General features: G+C 39.0%; 1 protein-coding gene across 6 annotated transcripts; it reads left to right on the forward strand.

The window, feature by feature from the left end:
- Positions 1-11556: 11556 nt before the first annotated feature.
- LOC308702553 (SLAM family member 5-like) lies at positions 11557-18692 on the forward strand. Of its 6 annotated transcripts, none has more exons than XM_081385499.1 (9): positions 11557-11782; positions 12058-12148; positions 12288-12373; positions 12496-12784; positions 13189-13500; positions 13726-13817; positions 13914-14007; positions 14638-14757; positions 15271-18692. In XM_081385499.1, the coding sequence occupies exons 2-9, from the start codon at positions 12112-12114 to the stop codon at positions 15435-15437; spliced, it is 1197 nt and encodes a 398-aa protein (XP_081241625.1). In that variant the 5' UTR covers positions 11557-11782; positions 12058-12111; the 3' UTR covers positions 15438-18692. The 6 variants fall into 6 exon arrangements, with proteins under 6 accessions (XP_081241625.1, XP_081241626.1, XP_081241622.1 ...); XM_081385500.1 differs by having other exon boundaries at positions 12300-12373; XM_081385501.1 differs by having other exon boundaries at positions 11591-11782; positions 12260-12373.
- The last annotated feature ends 389 nt before the right edge of the window (positions 18693-19081 follow it).

Raw genomic sequence — 19081 nt, forward strand, 5'->3', positions numbered from 1 at the left:
CGGGTTGGATGTCCACCGCAGGTTGCAGCGAGACTCGAGAGGCTTCTCGTTTCAGTGGTTTTGTGTGTACGCAGATATTTCTTGAGACGACGCCGTGGTTACGGAATTTTTTTTTGAACGGGGAAAAAAATATCGGATAGGGAAAGCTCTGGCTTCGTGTGGACGTGGCCTAAATTCTGATTTTGGCCGTCTCTCAAATGGGTAAACCATAGATAATTGCCTTTGAAGTGCAAGTAAATGCGCTAGAAAATCCGCACTCAATCATGTGCATTTAGGGCTCTTACAGAGTCAACGCATCAATACGCGTACACGCCTGCAAGGCTACGCGTCGCTGCGCTTCGGCCGCCATTATGCGTCTAAGCGTAGCAAAATGTGTCATCCCAGTTTTTGATACGCGACGCACTGTTGCATGCAATACTACGCGTTGTTGGTGGGGGCGATACTGCAAGTATTGTACATTATTTCATATAACAGAAGAAGACAGTTTGAATACAATGGCGGGCGAAGAGGAAAAACTATGCGAGCTTGTGCGAATGCGTCCGCATTTGTATGATAGTTCGTCTCAGTTACACGCAAATAAAATAGCGTTGGACAATGCCTGGAGGGAGATTGCAACCGCAATGGGAAAAAGTGTTGATAGAGTGAAAGCGGACTGGAAAAGTGCCCGTGACAAATTCACACGGGCGCACAAGAAGTGGAAGGTGGCATGCAGAAGTGGTGCGGGGCAGCTCAGTTTCGGCTACCCCAAAATACTTACAGCTCTAAGCTGGTTGAACGAGTTCGTGAAGCATAGAATTACCGAGTCAAATTTTTCGGTAGGCAAGAATAATCAACGTCATGTGTGTGTGTGAAGTCACAGAGAGAGAGAGAGAGAGAGAGAGAGAGAGAGAGAGAGAGATTATTATCCAGTGTATAACAATATCAGTGGTGTTGATGAGTGTAGCCTACATATTGTGAATAGATAATAGTGTGATTTATGAATGTTAAAAGTTGCATTTTGTGAATAAACTCTTTTGAGACTTGAATAAACTCTAGGCCTGTTTCTGAAATCTCAGTGGTGGATAAACTGTTGAGGTTACTTGTTTAGCCTCCACTACAACCCTGATTGTAGTAGCATTAAGCACTTTTGCGAATAGGGTCTACTGAGAATAGTAGGCTACTGACTTGGTCAAGACGTTTGAAACAAATGTAGGCCTACATTTTCTTTCTGTGTAGGCAGGTGAGGGAGATGATGAGTGCGCCAACGATGATAATGATGAGGAGGAGGAGGAAAATATTACGCAAAATATTACGCAGGGAGATCAGGCAGCTCCCCCCGACGGGCCCGACCCCGTCGCATCCCTACCCCTGATTCCATCTCACCGCCCCACCACCCCGACACTAGTGGCTACGACAGTTTCTGCAGTTTCTCCACCATCTCATCCTCCTAGTACCACCCCGACACCGTCAGCCTCCCGTGGTGGTAAAAGAAAGCGTAAAAGCGTCAGGCCGATGGATCCGTTTGAGACTACCCTCCTCGATAGGCTGCAGGAAATACGGCAGGAGAGGGAGAGAGAGAGAGAGAGAGAGAGAGAGAGAGAGAGAGAGAGAGAGAGAGAGAGAGAGAGAGAGAGAGAGAGAGAGAGAGAGAGAGAGAGAGAGGGGAGCGACATACACACCACTTTTTGCAATTACCTGTGCCATTTTATAAAAACTCCCACAGGAACAAAGTGCTATTTTGATGCGCGACATCAAGCAGCTCATGCGGCAATATGAGCCCTTTTAATTTGTCTCCCGATATTGAAGGCGTTAGCCTATTTGTTATTGACGTTTGTTTTGTCATGTGAGAAACAGGTTGATTTGTTTCCCGACATTGTAGACAAGAGAAATGCTACTGGCGTTATTTGTTAGCCTACTGACATTTGACAGTGTTCTGTGCGTTCACAAAGTTCATACCATTCATAAAAATGAATTATTCACTGTCACAATTTCAAAGTTGCTCGCGTTGACTCTGTAAGGGCTCTTATTGCACGGACGGAGAAAGCGCCGACGCCTGCATGATTTCATCTGACGGTACATAAGCATAATATGATCTGTTCCGTGAGAGCAGAACGAACGAGCATTTATTGACGTTTTAAATTTGAAAACTCCAAAAAGCAACGAAATTGTCAGACATCCATTAGTGCATGTTCATAGAGGAAAACAACAGAAAATACAGCGCTGGTTGTTCTCTCGAACGATAACGACGGAATCCAAAGACGTGGGCTTTGTAACGTAACCCAAGTATTAAATTGTATGAAATAATCCCGAAAAAAAGCACAAACACTGCAGAGATGGCAAGGTTAGCAGCTAACATTTGCTGAGGTGAAGTGACGGCTAGTAACAGCAGACAAACGGCTAGCACTGACAGCGGCAATCCATCTGTCACTCAAGTGGCCACTCGCCACACCCTTAAATTTAAATATTAATCAACTAAACGGACGAGTTATAAAATAATTCCCCCCCCCTCACAGTTGTTATGAAGGGTAAAATTAGCTGTATAGACCAAAGCCACATAGAGAGGCTGTAAACATGTTTTTTTCTGCTGTAAAGTTGGTAATTTTAACATGGGGGAGATACAGATTTGACTCACTTCTGCAGCCACTCCAGCCAGGCCAAGCGGCCAGTTAATGAATTGCAGTTTAACTCACTTCCGTGTTGGTTTCAAGAGAGAGACGGGGAGGTTGCCGCTTGACTTGAACGCCACCACAATGTCGTAAATACCAGTGGGGAGCTCGGGATTTTCTCTAATGGTGCGTTCAAGTCATCTCGTATAGATCGTATTTACGAGTTGAACGCACATGAACGCCACCACAATGTCGTAAATACCAGTGGGGAGCTCGGGATTTTCTTTAAGCCCCGATCTGTACGAGTTGGGGGCGTGTCAGTGATTAACATGGCGGAATACACAATACGTAAAGGTATTTAGCTGTTATATTGTCAGGCTTTTCTATTTACAGCGCAGTTAGCTAATAGCCAACACAGAATATGATAGTATTATAATATAACAATGCAACATGTAACGATGAGCTGGCAGTGGCTTCATAAATTATTAAAAAACATAAAAATACAAAGTAAACCTGATGCACATTTCTTTGTTCTTCATTTTCTAGAACAAGAGTTTAAGAATCTTACTGTATTTTTGTATAATTAATTAAGAGAAAGTACTCCGCCATTTTGCTCCGACGAAAGTGACTTGAACGCACATGCCGTTGCACGACTTCCCACCTCGTACGTACGAACTTCCCAGGAGGACTTGAACGCACCATTAAAGTCGGCATGAAATCAAATTTGACAAATATTATTTTTATAAGTAATATTGTAGTGTTTATTATAAATGATTTATCTGTGCACTTCATTATTTTTTTAAAATTCATGTACCCTTATAATCTTTAATAAAATACATTACCCTACCATCCCCCCTCGAAACGACCTCTCTTCTCTTTCGGTCACGTGCCATGGCGAAAGGGTGCGGCCAGAGCCGATGAGGGTGCGGCTATCGGTGTCTGTTTCGTTTCTGCACCGCATCAGAGCCCGTCTACGGAGAGCCTTGGCACTTCCTATTAGCCCCATTGTATCGATCTTGGTTGCAGTTCCATTAGAATTCCACTGGAGGTGATCGCGGGCGAGTGCAGACTGAATGGGATCTATGGGGCTAGACGGCTAAATGTGTCTCTTTCACTCGATTGACGTTGAGAAATCACAGATTTTATTGTAGGTTTTGCAAGTTCAACATGGGTTATAGGTCGAAAGTTGAATGAACGAGTACTTATTTCTTTTCGATTTCTTACAGGTTGAGTTGTTGTTGCCCATAACACGCTAGCATTCTGCTAATGATGTCGGCATTCTGACGTCATTGACATTTTAAAAGACTTTTTAAACCAAATAAGTGACTCTAAAAAATCTAACACCCAGCAATGTGTAATTTCTTTGCATCTCCTTTCGAATACAACATTCAAATTACTAGACAAAAAATTATATCCTGAGAAAAGTGGATTTTGAGGGTTTTTCGCCATAGACCTCCATTCATTCTTCACTCGCCTGCGAGCGCCCCCGCATGGACAGAGACGTGTTACTGCAGCCAGTCCAGAAACCGGAAGTAAGCAGAGAGTGCCAATTCTCTTCCTATTGGACATTCTCTGACCGCATTCAAATCTGCCTCCATTTTGTTTGCAACGCCCAACCTCCAACGATCCAATCAACAGTGGTGAACAGTAACGAAGTAAATGTAATTCGTTACTGTACTTAAGTAGTTTTTTGTGTATCTGTACTTTACTTAAGTATTTAAAATTTGGAAGACTTTTACTTTAACTCCACTACATTTCAAAGTCAAATATCTTACTTTTTACTCTACTACATTTTCAAAATCAGTCGTTCCTTTTTATTTATGAGTGGATAAAAACTTAACTGGTCAAACGAGCCACCAATCACTAGCCTACAACGTGCGTGCTTTGTTTTGAACTTGCCTTGGCGCTATCTGCGTGAACCAGAGCTGTTATTCGAATGGTCTGTGCAGTGTGCAGCCGCTGTGATCTCGCCGCCGCGCGGTCACGTGATTCGTGTAGCTCTCAATAGTTCCAAACAAATCGCGTTGCCAATGATTTTATGCGGTAATGATTTTATTTCGGTAAATATTGACGCATAATGAGCATTGCTTATTGCGTTGACACTAAAATTACTTGCATATAACAGCATTTTTTTTTCTGGGGAGTAGCAGAAACACTGCATTAATACGTTTTGGTGTTTAATTTTGGAAGGAAATAGGCTGCTCCCATAACGTAGAAAAAATAAAATAAAAAAATAAATAAATTTATTAATAGATTGATGTGCCAAGAGTGACATTGGAGTCTTCACGTAGACTGAGTTAAGCAAGAGTCTTGTGACAAAAATTATAATAGGACATTATAGCCATAAAAAAATCATAGTACTTGGATACTTAAGTACATTTGAAGGCAAATACTTTTGTACTTTTACTCAAGTGAATGTTTAAAGGCAGCACTTCTACTTTTACTTGAGTAATATTTTACCTTGAGTATCTTTACTTTTACTCAAGTACATAGTATGTGTACTTCGTCCACCACTGCCAATCAATTTGACCGTTCGCAAAGACCCGCCCCCCTTAGTTACTGTCGCTATGTCCGACAAGCTACGCCGTTCTCACGCGTTTATATATGTTCTCACGAAGTGAAAAATTAGTCTCAGCCTCAGACGTCACGCCCACGGAACGTTGGCTAAACGTCTGATGCATATGGTACACTTAACTGGAAACACTTCAGGAATGTCGAAGTTGTCATCTGATTGGTTGAATTTTATCGGATTTCCGGGGGGCGCGAGTGTCGCGTTTATTTTCGGTCATTCGGGAAACAAAGCGCAGACGTGTGATTGCGGAAGAAAAACTGTTGTGTTTACATGAGTGACAATGAGCATTTATCAAGATCAGCTAAACGTAGGATTCTCAAAAGTATACGTGCACGAACAGATCAATGACTTACTGCTTGTTTTCTTCTCCTTCTTTGATTTTCTATGCTGACTGACTTGTTGCACGCCGGTCTGTTGTTGTGGGGACATTTCCACGCCCCGAAACGTGACGCTGAACGAAACGAACTGTAATTGGTTGTTTGACATGTCGGTCAAACGGCCTTATGGGCGGGCCTTGGCCAAAGAAAGCTGCTATGAATTCCAGACCTTCAGCCGTCAGTCTGAAGGTCTGGCTACGCGAGACTAGTGAAAAATACATCGCGGAGCAGAGAGGAGACTGACAACACGCTGACAGACAGGACAGACCAGGTTACTTTTCGGTTACGTTTGATATTAAACATGTTAAACAAAGTCTCACCTTTCAAATTTGGTCATTTTTTAAAAGAAATTTAAACAATAAATACCGTTTTGTGGCTCTTTAATGTGTCGTGACAGATCGCTGTAGAGCATCAGTAGGTGCTCGTGAACCGATCATCTCTTCCTTTAATTTATAGCCTCAAATAAACATGAACAAACATAAGAAGGAATGTTGTTTTAACCACGGAAAGACGTCAGTACACTCCGTTTTTCAAGTTCAAAACCTTCCATGTTAAAGGGTTAGTTCACCCAAAAATGAAAATTCTGTCAGTAATTACTCACCCTCATGTTGTTCCAACCGCGTAAGACCTTCGTTCATCTTCGGAACACAAATTAAGATATTTTTGATGAAATCTGAGTGCTGGGTCACTTCTCCGTAAGCTGCTAGGTGTCCGAAACTTGCTGGCCCAGAAAAGTTATTAAAGAGATCGTTAATATAGTCCAAGTGACTCCAGTGGCTCAATCTTAAGTATATAAAGCGACGAGAATACTTTTTGTGCGCAAAAACAAACAAAAATAACGACTTTATTCCACTTTTCATTTCCTTCTCTCTGGACCTCTAGTTGGTTCGTGTAGTGTCTTTGCGCAGCGCGTCCGTGTTACACGTCACCACTTAGGCTCACTATTGGCCAGTGGTGGACGAAGTACACATACCATGTACTTGAGTAAAAGTAAAGATACTCAAGGTAAAATATTACTCAAGTAAAAGTAGAAGTGCTGCCTTTAAACATTCACTTGAGTAAAAGTACAAAAGTATTTGCCTTCAAATGTACTTGATTACTAGTACTTGAGTACTATGATTTTTTTATGGCTATAATGTCCTATTATAATTTTTGTCACAAGACTCTTGCTTAACTCAGTCTACGTGAAGACTCCAATGTCACTCTTGGCACATCAATCTATTAATAAATTTATTTATTTTTTTATTTTATTTTTTCTACGTTATGGGAGCAGCCTATTTCCTTCCAAAATTAAACACCAAAACGTATTAATGCAGTGTTTCTGCTACTCCCCAGAAAAAAAAATGCTGTTATATGCAAGTAATTTTAGTGTCAACGCAATAAGCAATGCTCATTATGCGTCAATATTTACCGAAATAAAATCATTACCGCATAAAATCATTGGCAACGCGATTTGTTTGGAACTATTGAGAGCTACACGAATCACGTGACCGCGCGGCGGCGAGATCACAGCGGCTGCACACTGCACAGACCATTCGAATAACAGCTCTGGTTCACGCAGATAGCGCCAAGGCAAGTTCAAAACAAAGCACGCACGTTGTAGGCTAGTGATTGGTGGCTCGTTTGACCAGTTAAGTTTTTATCCACTCATAAATAAAAAGGAACGACTGATTTTGAAAATGTAGTAGAGTAAAAAGTAAGATATTTGACTTTGAAATGTAGTGGAGTTAAAGTAAAAGTCTTCCAAAATTTAAATACTTAAGTAAAGTACAGATACACAAAAAACTACTTAAGTACAGTAACGAATTACATTTACCTCGTTACTGTCCACCACTGCTATTGGCCGACGCCGGTCATGTGTGTGATGCGTGATGACGCGCAACACAGACGCGCAGCGCAAAAACACTACGAGGCCCAGAGAGAAGGAAATGAAAAGTGGAATAAAGTCGTTATTAGGGCCCAAGCCCTGAAAGGGCGAAGGCCCTATTGTTTCCGTAAGGATTTTTATTTATTTTTTTGCCACTTTTGGGGCCCTTAACATGCTCAAAAACTCTTGAAATTTTGCACACAGGTCAGAACCCGCGGCCATCAGGGCCGGGCTGAAGCTGGTACCGGGGCGTGGCAGGGGGGCTCGACAGCCTGGAATGGGGTCCGAAAACTTGGTCCATAAATCAAACACTGGAATGGGGTCCGAAAACTTGGTCCATAAATCAAACACGCTTGCATGTAATAATATGAAACTCAGTACACATATAGATCTCATCGGGCCGAACAACTTTCATGCTCTAAGTTTTACAAAAGCCCAACAGGAAGTCGGTTATTATACGTTGTTTGGAAAACGCATACAATGGAATGTGAAATACTCCTCCTAGGGATTTCGCCACCAAACTCGGTGAGAATAAAGTCAAGACATTGAGGATGAATTCTTGCGAACGGATTTTTGAAATCTCGAACGGTTTGGCCGTGGCGAGGAAACGAATTTATGGCGAATAATGGGACACAGGAAGTGTGTTATAACTTCTGCATACATTAACTGATCTTGATGAAACTTCAGCAGTGTGTTTGTTGTAAGAGGCCGATCACATGGATGTGACTATTGTGAGTCAAAGTTATAGCGCCACCAACTGGCAGCAGGAAGTGTGTCACTTTCAAAATGCTTTGAAGTCACCCTCTTAATTTTACCCGATTTGCTTCAAACTTTATGTGTATAATGTAAACACAGGGCAGATGTAGACCTGTGAAAGGATTATTGATATCTTAGATACTGTTGCCGTGGTAACGCATCAAATTTTAATATTCTTTTGAGACTCTTAACATGCTTGAAATTGGATGAAACTTGACAGACACATAACACTTATTAGCCAGTAGACATTTGAAAAGTTTCAGAAACGGGCATGGCAGGGGGGCTCAACAGCACCCTCTTGAATAGGGTCTGAAAACTTGGTCCATATATCAAACACGCTTGCATGAATTAATATGAAACTCGGTACACATATAGATCTCGTCGGGCCGAACAACTTTCCCTCTGTCAAGTTTCACGCCAGCCCAACAGGAAGTCGGCTATTATGGGTTGTTTGGAAAACGCTTGCTGTGGAATGTGATGTACTCCTCCTAGAGAATTCATTCAATCACCTCCAAACTCAGTCAGCATGAAGTAAAGACATTGAGGATGCTAAATTGCGGACGGATTTTTGATATCTCGAACGGTTTGGCCATGGCGAGGAAACAAATTTATGGCGAGAAAAGAGAGACACGAAGTGTTATAACTTCTGCATACATCAACTGATCTTGATGAAACTTCAGCAGTGTGTTCGTGGTAAGAGGCCGATCAGATGGATGTGACTATTGTGAGTCAAATTTATAGCGCCACCAACTGGCAGCAGGAAGTGTGTCACTTTCAACATGCTTTTGACAAAAGTGGGGGGGGGGGTAGTTTTACCAACAGTTACAAAAATCAGTATATATATTGGTCTCATCGAGCCAGACAACTTTCTAATTTACAGTCATTAGCTGAGAGCAAAAGGAAGTCAGATGTTTTGGTTTGAATGTGGATTTTTTGGATATTTCAGACTCTGAGTTTTTAGCTACTCTTCCTAACTGGTTTATTTTATTCACACCAAACTTTTTCAAAATGATGAAAATACATTAAAGATGCTAAATTGTGAATGGATATTAAAAATCTCAAACGGTTTTGCTATAGTGAGGGACTAAAGAAATGTACAAAAATGAAACACTAAAAGCCACATCTTCTAAAAATGTAATTAAACACCATTTATTTACATATAAAAGTATACAAATATCACAACTAAACCCATTTTATCCATTTTATTCTTTTTAAATAATTTAATAATTATGTATAAGTTTAAAAATAGTAATTGTACTATTTAGTCCCATAAAAGTCAAGTCATACATAGGGCTATACTGCCCTCTTGTGTTCAAAATCAGGTAGGCCTATTGTATCTACATAAAAATATACTAGGTATGTCACAGTGAGAATATTTACCACCGGTTAATCGACGTGTGACACCGCTGGGGGCTTTTGAATCGCCAACTTAAAAATCGTCCGCATTGACATTGATAGTGGTTGAGCGAGTGTTTGAAATGAATTCCTATGGAAGTAGGAATTAACTGAAAAACGTTCACTCTGTTCTGCTCGTTCCTCGCCGTGGACGTGCACCGTTATGAATGCCCGTGCAGCCATGAGCATTTTAGTTTAATTTTAAAATTAGCGCATTTAGGAGGGTGGATTGCTTGAAATTATTTTACAACAGCACAATGTTGTGTTTTATTGCGACTGTACACAAATATAAGTTAACACTTTGCAGTTTGAATGTCGTCCTGTATAATGACGGAGTATGTTTTTATGTGTCCACTGTTCAATCGCACCCACGCCACACACACACACACACACACACACACGGTTTACTATCTTTGTGGGGACTCTCCATAGACTTAATGGTTTTTATACTGTACAAACTGTATATTCTATATCCTCACACTAACCCTAAACCTACCTATCACAGAAAACTTTCTGCATTTTTACATTTCCAAAAAAACTCATTCTGTATGATTTATAAGCTTGTTTACCCATGGGGACCTTTATTTAGGTCCCCACTGTGACACGAATCCCCATGAGTCTATGTGCATTCAGGTTGAAGTCCCCACCGGGATAGAAAAACATGAACACACACACACACACACACACACACACACACACACATACACACACACATATTCCAGCATTGCAATCTTGACATCACAGCCTGTTCATTATAGCCTTAATAAAATATAATAATAAAATAGTCAACCTAACATATAAAAATTACACTGCTCTAAATAGTCAGTAGTACAATTCGTACATTCACAGTAAGCACCGCTCCACTGTGATGTTTCCAAGCACATTTTTGCGCGTGTGAAGAGGATGATTTTTTCCATCGATATTGGAACACGAGTGAAGAACAAAGCCTATAATAAAGAATAGTTTAGCATCCAAATACATTGCAAATGTTGAAACATTTTGAATCTGATGAGAGGGTTACGTGAGCCCAACACTGCTTACTTTCATTTTTATTTTTACATTAAATTTAAAGGATTTGTTGTGGAATATTTTGAGTGTATATATATATAGCTGCGAGCAGCGATGAAGGGCCAAAGCCGGCGGCACCGCCACCCCGGTACCTTTAAGTAACTAAAGGCACCGGGGTTGCGGTGTTACCGGCTTGGGCCCGTAATCGCTGCTCGCAGCTATATTTTTTGTTTGTTTTTGCGCACAAAAAGTATTCTCGTCGCTTGATATACTTAAGATTGAGCCACTGTTGTCACTTGGACTATATTAACGATCTCTTTAATAACTTATCTGGACCAGCAAGTTTCGGACACCTAGCAGCCTACGGAGGAGTGAGACATGGCTCAGATTTCATCAAAAATATCTTAATTTGTGTTCCGAAGAGGAACGAAGGTCTTACGGGGTTGGAACAACATGAGGGTGAGTAATTACTGACAGAATTTTCATTTTTGGGTGAACTAACCCTTTAATCTACTAACTCTCCTGACTGCTTTGTCGGACAAAATGGCGGATGGCGAAGTATGATTGGTCAGCTCACCTGTCAATCAAGCACCCTGGACGAAACCAAGCGCCGCCCTACATCAGAAGCCGTTTCACTCTGATATACATATACGTCACAGCAAGGAAAAAAACATGGGGCACCAGACTGGGTATTGTGACAAATGTAGTTCCGAAAATATGGAAACAGTAGAACATGTATTATTAAAATGTGAGGCTTATGCAAGAGAAAGATTTAAATTATTTCAAGCATTAAGAGAAATGGAAGTTTTTTCTATCAAAGCATTATTAGGTAATGGCCCAAAGCAATTTAAAATATATGAAGAAGTATTAAATTTTTTAAAAGACACTTAAATAACAGGATTTAGGTCACTACTACCATAACGTTATCCACACTCCAATCCAGTAGGTGGCGGGAATGCACCATTTAAGTTTGGTTTGCCAACCGCCATTAAACCTGAGAAGAAGAAGAAGAAAAACATGGGGAAAAAAATGACAATCTCAACTTCCGTTTCATGCCGACATATTTTTCAATCCGTGAATGTGGAACAAGTAGCCTACTACAGTGTGATCGTGTTTTTTGGAAACATACCTTAATTTATGCCTTAAATACTAGGCTGGGGCATTGTTCACTGTGGGGAAGGGGTGCAGACTGAAATGGGAATCGTCCCAGCTCCATCGTGAGGTTTGTTTGTTTATTTATGTGCTTTTGTGATATTATCCACACATGCAAAGTTGGTTAATAACATAAATGGCAGTAACCTTAGGTTTTATATAATATCTGTTCGCAGAAATGAAAGCTTTAGTGTAAGTTCTACCAGCCTGCCGGTCCGTAGCATCACGATTGAAAGCAGTAACGTTAGATGTGTTATCCTGTTAAAACGAGTGTTCTCACCGATACGCTTGTTGTGATTCGCTGTTTTTTTACGAGTTTTATAGACTTGATATTTCTTTCAAAAGGGGTGACAGGGACAGGCTACAAATCAAGCGAGCCATTTCTTTCTTTTGAAGAATATGAAACTCCTGCTGGATATTTTATGGCTCTTCGGAGGTAAATTCTTTACATTCTTTTTTATAAATTTTCAGCTTAGAATTTGATACAAATGTATGTAATTGTTAGACTACAAACTTTTGCTCTGTGTGATGTTTCGTTGTGTGTCAGAAGCAGTTTTCTCTGTACATAATTTCAGTCTATCTCCAAGTTGTGTACGCTGAAGCTGATGGAACAAAGACAGCGTCGGTGATGGATAAAGATCCCAACACCCATAAAACTGATGTAATACTTTTTAAGAAAGTTAAAAATATCACACAGACAAAAAAAGTCATTATTGCTGGTCTTTTTGTTTTTGTTTTTTCAGATGAAATTAATTATTTTAATTATTCTCTTGTTATTTCCAGCTCCAAACTCCTGAAATTATCAGACAATATAAACCATGTTCTTCAAAAGGATCAAGTTCAAACTGTGTGCTGCTGTGTTCTGTGGCAAATGCTCCAGATGCGACTCTAACCATGTATAAAGATAACACTGTATTATCCATGATCAAATATGCTGATCTCAACTTCGACCTCAGTTTATGTGTGGAGGTGGAAAATCAGGATAAAAACACCTACAGCTGTGTGATCAACAATCCCATCAGCAACAAAACGAAACATCTGAACATTAGACAACTCTGTCTGGATTGTAAAGGTAAGTCAGCAGTCATATTAGCATTCATTCATTGAGCTAATAATCCATTGGTCATGTATGTGAAGAAGTGTTAATAGAGTTTGATTTATGAGCAGATCTATAGCCCTGATAATTCTATTAGATATTTTCATTGTCAAGTTTCCATTTTTTGCTAGTTTTTATTTCAGAAACGTTTCTGTATATTTGTGTTGCCCCAGAATGAATGTAGATCCAGAAGTGTTACCAGATTTGTATTCATGATTTAAACAGACAAATAATAGAGGGCGTGTAATTAATTTTTAGTGATCAGAATCTGCTAATCAGCTGTCACTCCTCTTTAGACGACTGAGACAAATATTTATGAGATTTATAACTGATAAACCGTTTTATATGACCCTGTGATTTTGTGTTTGGTGCTGAGACAGATATACCAGTAACAGTGATGGAGGGAGATTCTGTCACTCTACACACTAATATTACAGAAGTACAGATGAAAGATCAGTTAATGTGGATGTTTGAATGTCTTCATGGTCAACTTACCGTCATTGCTGAAATCCTTAATAAAGCTGCGGAAGTAACTGACTGTGTTAAATTGAGATCCAGACACAGACTGCAGCTTGACAATAAAACTGGAGATCTCACAATCAAAAACACCAGTAAAGAAGACTCTGGAGTCTATAAACTACAGATCAACAGTGCATATTCCACATGCTGGAGTTTCAATGTTTCCGTCCATGGTGAGTAAACTGAATAAATCATGTTACAGATGTAAGTTGATTGATTTCAGTAGTCTGAACTCAGTGTATCAAGTGTGTGCAGTGCGTGAGGAGAGATAGTGGATGAATAATATAACTGATAACAGGGCATTAGTGATCAGACTGCAATCTATAGCAGAGTTTAAGTGAATCTGTGAACAATGGAAACTAATCTATTCTTTTGTTCAACAAACTTCTGTTCCCCAGCTCATCTGCCTGTTCCTGTCATCACCAATAACTCTTTACAATGTTCATCATCATCATCAGGAAGATGTTCACTGCTGTGTTATGCTGTGAATGTGAGTGATGTAACTCTCTCCTGGTACAGAGGAATCAGTGTATTGTCCAGCATCAGTGTGTCTGATCACAACAACACCATATCTTTATGTCTGGAGGTGGAATATCAGGATAAAAACACTTACAGCTGTGTGATCAACAATCCCATCGCACACCAGACCACACATCTGAACATCAATGAACTCTGTCCAGGTTTGCCTGCAGTTGATATTAGTGTGTATTTATTTACTAACCTGATCTATGCCAGTAATTTCCAGGAACATCATTAACGGCTGCAATTTTCTCTTGATCGATTGGCATCTCTTAAAAAGTGCAAGATAGCATGTACATTAAAAGTTTGGACACTCCATTCTTTTTATGACTATTTTTCACATCTTAAAACATGTGATACAACACTTGTTATGCAATCAGTATTTATATTTACATGATTCTCAAGCATTTAGGGACCAGGCATTAGATGGAACTAAACCTGTTCTAGAGAACAGAACAATGATGCTTCCCTTTTTGATTAAAAATCTAAAGACACTTGCTGTCTTCATGCCCACTTGAACACTGTGTGAGTATTGGGATGGCTCTTTGTGCCCTTTTCAAGACAGCACCATCAACTGGTCAATAATGGTTAAATGTATTTACTGTCATGTTTATTTGGCTGCTAAAGCCAAGATGGTGTATTCTTGGTCCCATAAATGCTGCTGTATGTATTATTCGTATTTATTATTATTAGTAGTAGTAGTAGTATTTAGTATTTGTTTTGCTTTTATATATTGCTTGTTTGGCAGTATTCATTTACACTAAGTACTGTGTTCTTTTTGTTCATTCCAGTTCCGAGCAATGATCACATAAGGGAGTATGTTGGTGTTGCTGTTGCTGTTGCTGTTGTTGTCGTCATCGGAGCAGTTGTCGTATTCTGTTTCTACAAGCATAATCAAACAAGACAAGAGGGCAAGTATTACTACAGCTGATATATACGAGTCTTCTCTGCAGAAATATCTCTTGTGTTCACCAGTTTATTTATTTTTTATTTTTTTTGGAGGGGTCTTATTTTTGACTTTTGTGATTTTAGTTTTATGATGTAGCATCATTACATTTCAACATCATAAAAGATACAGAAAAAAGGTGAAAAATGTTTACCTTTAGGGGTACAACAGCTTATCAGTGGGACAGTACCCTTTAAAGGGCATTTGTACTCTTAAAAGACCTTAGAGTACAAATATGTACCTAAAGGTATGAACCTTTTTGTGGTAAAAGGGTACAAAGATGTAATTTTAAGGGTACTGCCCCAGTGACAAGCTGTTGTACCCCTAAAGGTAAAAATTGTTTAACTTTTTTCTCTGTGTACCATTTAAAAAAAAAAAAAAAAGTACTAGATTGTGACGACAAAAATGCAATTTATGCATCGATGCAAATTATTGCCTTTTTTTTTTTCTTTTTTTTTTTTTTTTTTTTATGCAACAGTTGCAGATGGAGGTAACCCACCTGAGAGGAACCCTGATGAAAATGATGCTTTGGCAGCCGGAGGTGACCCACCTGAGAGGGACCCTGATGAAAATAATGCTTTGTTTCCCAGTTCATCCTCCATAAATACACCGGAATCTGTCTGTTTAAAAAAAATGTGCTGTTAATAGTTACAGAGACTTTTCTCCCATGCCATTTCTCATGAAAACATCAGGATTTATAAAACAAAATTTTCAACATATATTTTTGTGCTATATTTCAAATTAAATGGCACCCTCCTGTTGTCACGATCTCCATTCACCAGTCCAGTCACCTCAACACACAACGTTTCCCAGAATCCATCCTGGCTCACACTCAACTATCACCACACCTGTCTGCCATCAGCCTCTTCAGTTCTTTTTTTTCTGAGGTCAATAGCAAAGGTAAAACCTTTTCTGTCATCTAGACACTTGGAGAAGATTGTAAATGCATTTATTTCGATCACTGTTAAACGCTTACAATTTTCAGGGATGTGATTTTTCCGGATTAATCCGGAATTCCGGATTTTCCGACCTGAAAATGTGACCTACGTGAATCATGCAGATCTGTTAAAAAAAAAAAAAAAAAATGGGGGGCGGGGTGGTAATCTCACAGCCGTCACCATGGTAACCCGGGACGGAACCACAATCGCCGCGAATCGCGGCCACACCGGGCGGCACGTCAACATGGTTACAGATGGCAGAGAGATGCAATCTTCCCCCGCCCATCGAGTGCTTGAAGTGCGTCAGAAACAGAGCGCGCGCGCGATCAGTTGTTGGTAATTTGTTGTGTAGCGTGCTCGACGCCGCATCCAATGTAGACAGCACTGCTTTTTTTTTGAGGGCGCTTAACACACAGGCTCGTAGAAACGGGCCTGGCAGCTCGCGCCAGTTCTAGACCATAGACAGTAAAAGTTCTAGACGCGGTGAAAGTGTCCTGATTGTGACGGATGGCCGAATTTACATGACACATTATAAATGAGCATTATAGTCTGCGATAGATACAGTGCCAAAAAGAAGAGAAGAGGATAAAAGGGGATAAAGACAGAGGTAAAGTGATGTAGTGAATGAACAGTTTATCTAATTGCATAGGAGTAAGATTCTATAATTTCATGGCAGTTATTTTTACCTTAAACTTAATGCTAGCAGTTGTTCTGAGTTCTCCAGACTGTGTGATTTTGTTACAATCATGTCAGTTTTAAGACGCATTTTTTATCATCACTTTTTTATTAATGTTTTACCCTACAGTTGTGCAGTTTTGGGGGGAATACAGTACAGGCCAAAAGTTACTATTTTTAATGTTTTTGAAAGAAGTTTCTTCTGCTCATCAAGCCTGCATTTATTTGATCAAAAATAGATTTTTTTTTAATATTGTGATATATTATTACAATTTAAAATAATTGGTTTTCAATTTGTTATACTTTAAATTATAATTTATTTCTGTGAAGCAAAGCTGAATTTTCAGCATCATTACTCCAGTCTTCAGTGTCACATGTGACATCCAGTCTATCACATGATCCTTTAGAAATCATTCTAATGTTCTGATTTATTATGAGTGTTGGAAACAGTTCTGCTGCCTAAAATATTTGATGAATAAAAGGTTAAAAAGAACTGCATTTATTCAAAAAAAAAAAAAAAATTTACTATCACTTTTTTATCAATTTAACACATCCTTGCTGAATAAAAGTATTGATTTATTTCAAAAAAGAAAGAAAAAAATTACTGAACCCAAATTACTGACCAGTAGTGTATATTGTTGTTACAAAAGATTTCTATTTTTTTTTTTTAAATCATCTTCTTTTTTATTTTTATTTTAATTTTATAACTTTTTATTCATCAAAGTATCCTAAAAGTATCACAGGTTATTAAAAAATATTAAGCAGCAGAACTGTTTCCAACTTTGATAATGAATCATCATATTAGAATGATTTCTAAAGGACTGGAGTAATGATCCTAAAAATTCAGCTTTGCATCACAGAAAAAAAAAATGATAATTTAAAGTATCTAAAAATGGAAAACCAATTATTTTAAATTATTTTAAATTGTTGATGGCGTGGATTAGACACTTGGCTTTGATTTCCACTGCGACACATCCACCAAATAAGTTGTCATTTGTCATACTGTACAAAAAAAGTTGCATGTTGCACAACTAGCTGTAAAATAAATTAAAATATATTTTTTTGTTCAAATTTTCCTGCTTTTTTGTCCTTAGCCAATCACATGCCTGAATTTTTTAATTACAAAATAATTAGTTTTACTTTCAAACACAGTGCATTTGATTGAATGAAAAAGACACAAAGGAAACTCCATACACCACGTGCGTGACGTCATAAACCAACATGGTTGAACGATCGCTTTGCGACAATACGGTTTCGGGAAATAGTTGTGAATGCACAAAGAAGCAGCGAGTTACTTCGTTGTACGGGAAACGCACCCCAGATGATTTTAGATGTTCCGAGAACTAGATTAAAACTCAGTGCTAACTGTGCATTTGCAGTGCTGGCTTTTACACGTTGGAATGGCTTACCTTTCTTAGATTATCACCTTCGTTGAGCTCTTTTAAAAGAAAATGTGTTACGCTTACGATTAGGATTTGGCTCATCAGACTAATGTAATAAAGAGGCTCTTGTCTTTTAATATTTGTATTTTTGCTTTTTGTGAGATTTTTTTGGTTATTGTTATTTCATTACATGCGTGATTGTACAGCATGGTCATCATTCAATGTTTTAATTGTGCTCTATAAATAAACAAAACAATGTAACTGGTTAAAAAGTAAAACAATTACTTTTAAGTAAAAATTACAATAATCCAGATAAATACAGATTTGTATTGGTGTGCATCTTAATGTTACATTGTGTTACTGCATTGCTTCTGTTACTTCATGTGCTTTTCTTTTGTATTCCATTTCCTAGTCTATGACCTGTATAACTCAATTTTATAAATGAATTGCTTTTCCTAAATGCTGTTTTTTTCTCTTTTGTAATTTTGTAGAGCCTGTTTAACTTGCAAAAAACCTGTAACTCCTGTAAAAATACACAATCCTGTTATTTTAAAATGCACACTGTAAGAAATAAAACCGTTAAATACATTCATTCATTTTGCAGATGCTTTTGTCCAAAGCGACTTCCAAATGAGGAATACAGCAACAGCTTCATCATGAAGAGGCAAATAAACACCAGAAGTGCTCAAAATACAAAGTTTCAGACATTGCTTAGAGTAGCATAATCTAGAATAGGAAGGGATTAAAGGAAAGTGAAAGCAAAGATTTTTTTCTTTTGATGATGATGATGTTGTGTAAAGTGCTTAAGAGATGAGTTTTCAGTTGCTTTTGAATGTTGTCATGGGATTTTGCATTCCGGATGAAGGCGGGGAGATCATTCCACCGGCAAGGAACCGTGAATTTTTTCATTTAAAAAAAAAAAAAAAAGTTTTTTTGCCTCTCTGTGATGGTTCCACCAGCCGCCAATAAGATCGTAGATCCAGATCGTAGGCTTCTGATAGGGATGTAAACTCATAAGGGTGAGTGGAAGTAGGAGGGAGCTGAGCCTGTGATAGATCTGTAAGCAAGCGTCAATGCCTTGAACTTGATGTGAGCAGCGAGTGGTAGCCAGTGCAGAGAGATGAACAGAGGACTGATGCGGGCTCTTTTGTGGTCATTGAAGACAGGACGAGCTGCAGTGTTCTGAATCATTTGTTGAGGTTTAGTTGCACATGATGGAAGTCCAGCCAGAAGAGCATTACAGTAGTCAAGCCTAGAGGTGACCAGGGCCTGGACGAGAAGTTGTGTTGCATGC

This window comes from Scardinius erythrophthalmus (genome assembly GCF_964197995.2).
Source record: "Scardinius erythrophthalmus genome assembly, chromosome: 14".
NCBI lineage: Eukaryota > Metazoa > Chordata > Actinopteri > Cypriniformes > Leuciscidae > Scardinius > Scardinius erythrophthalmus.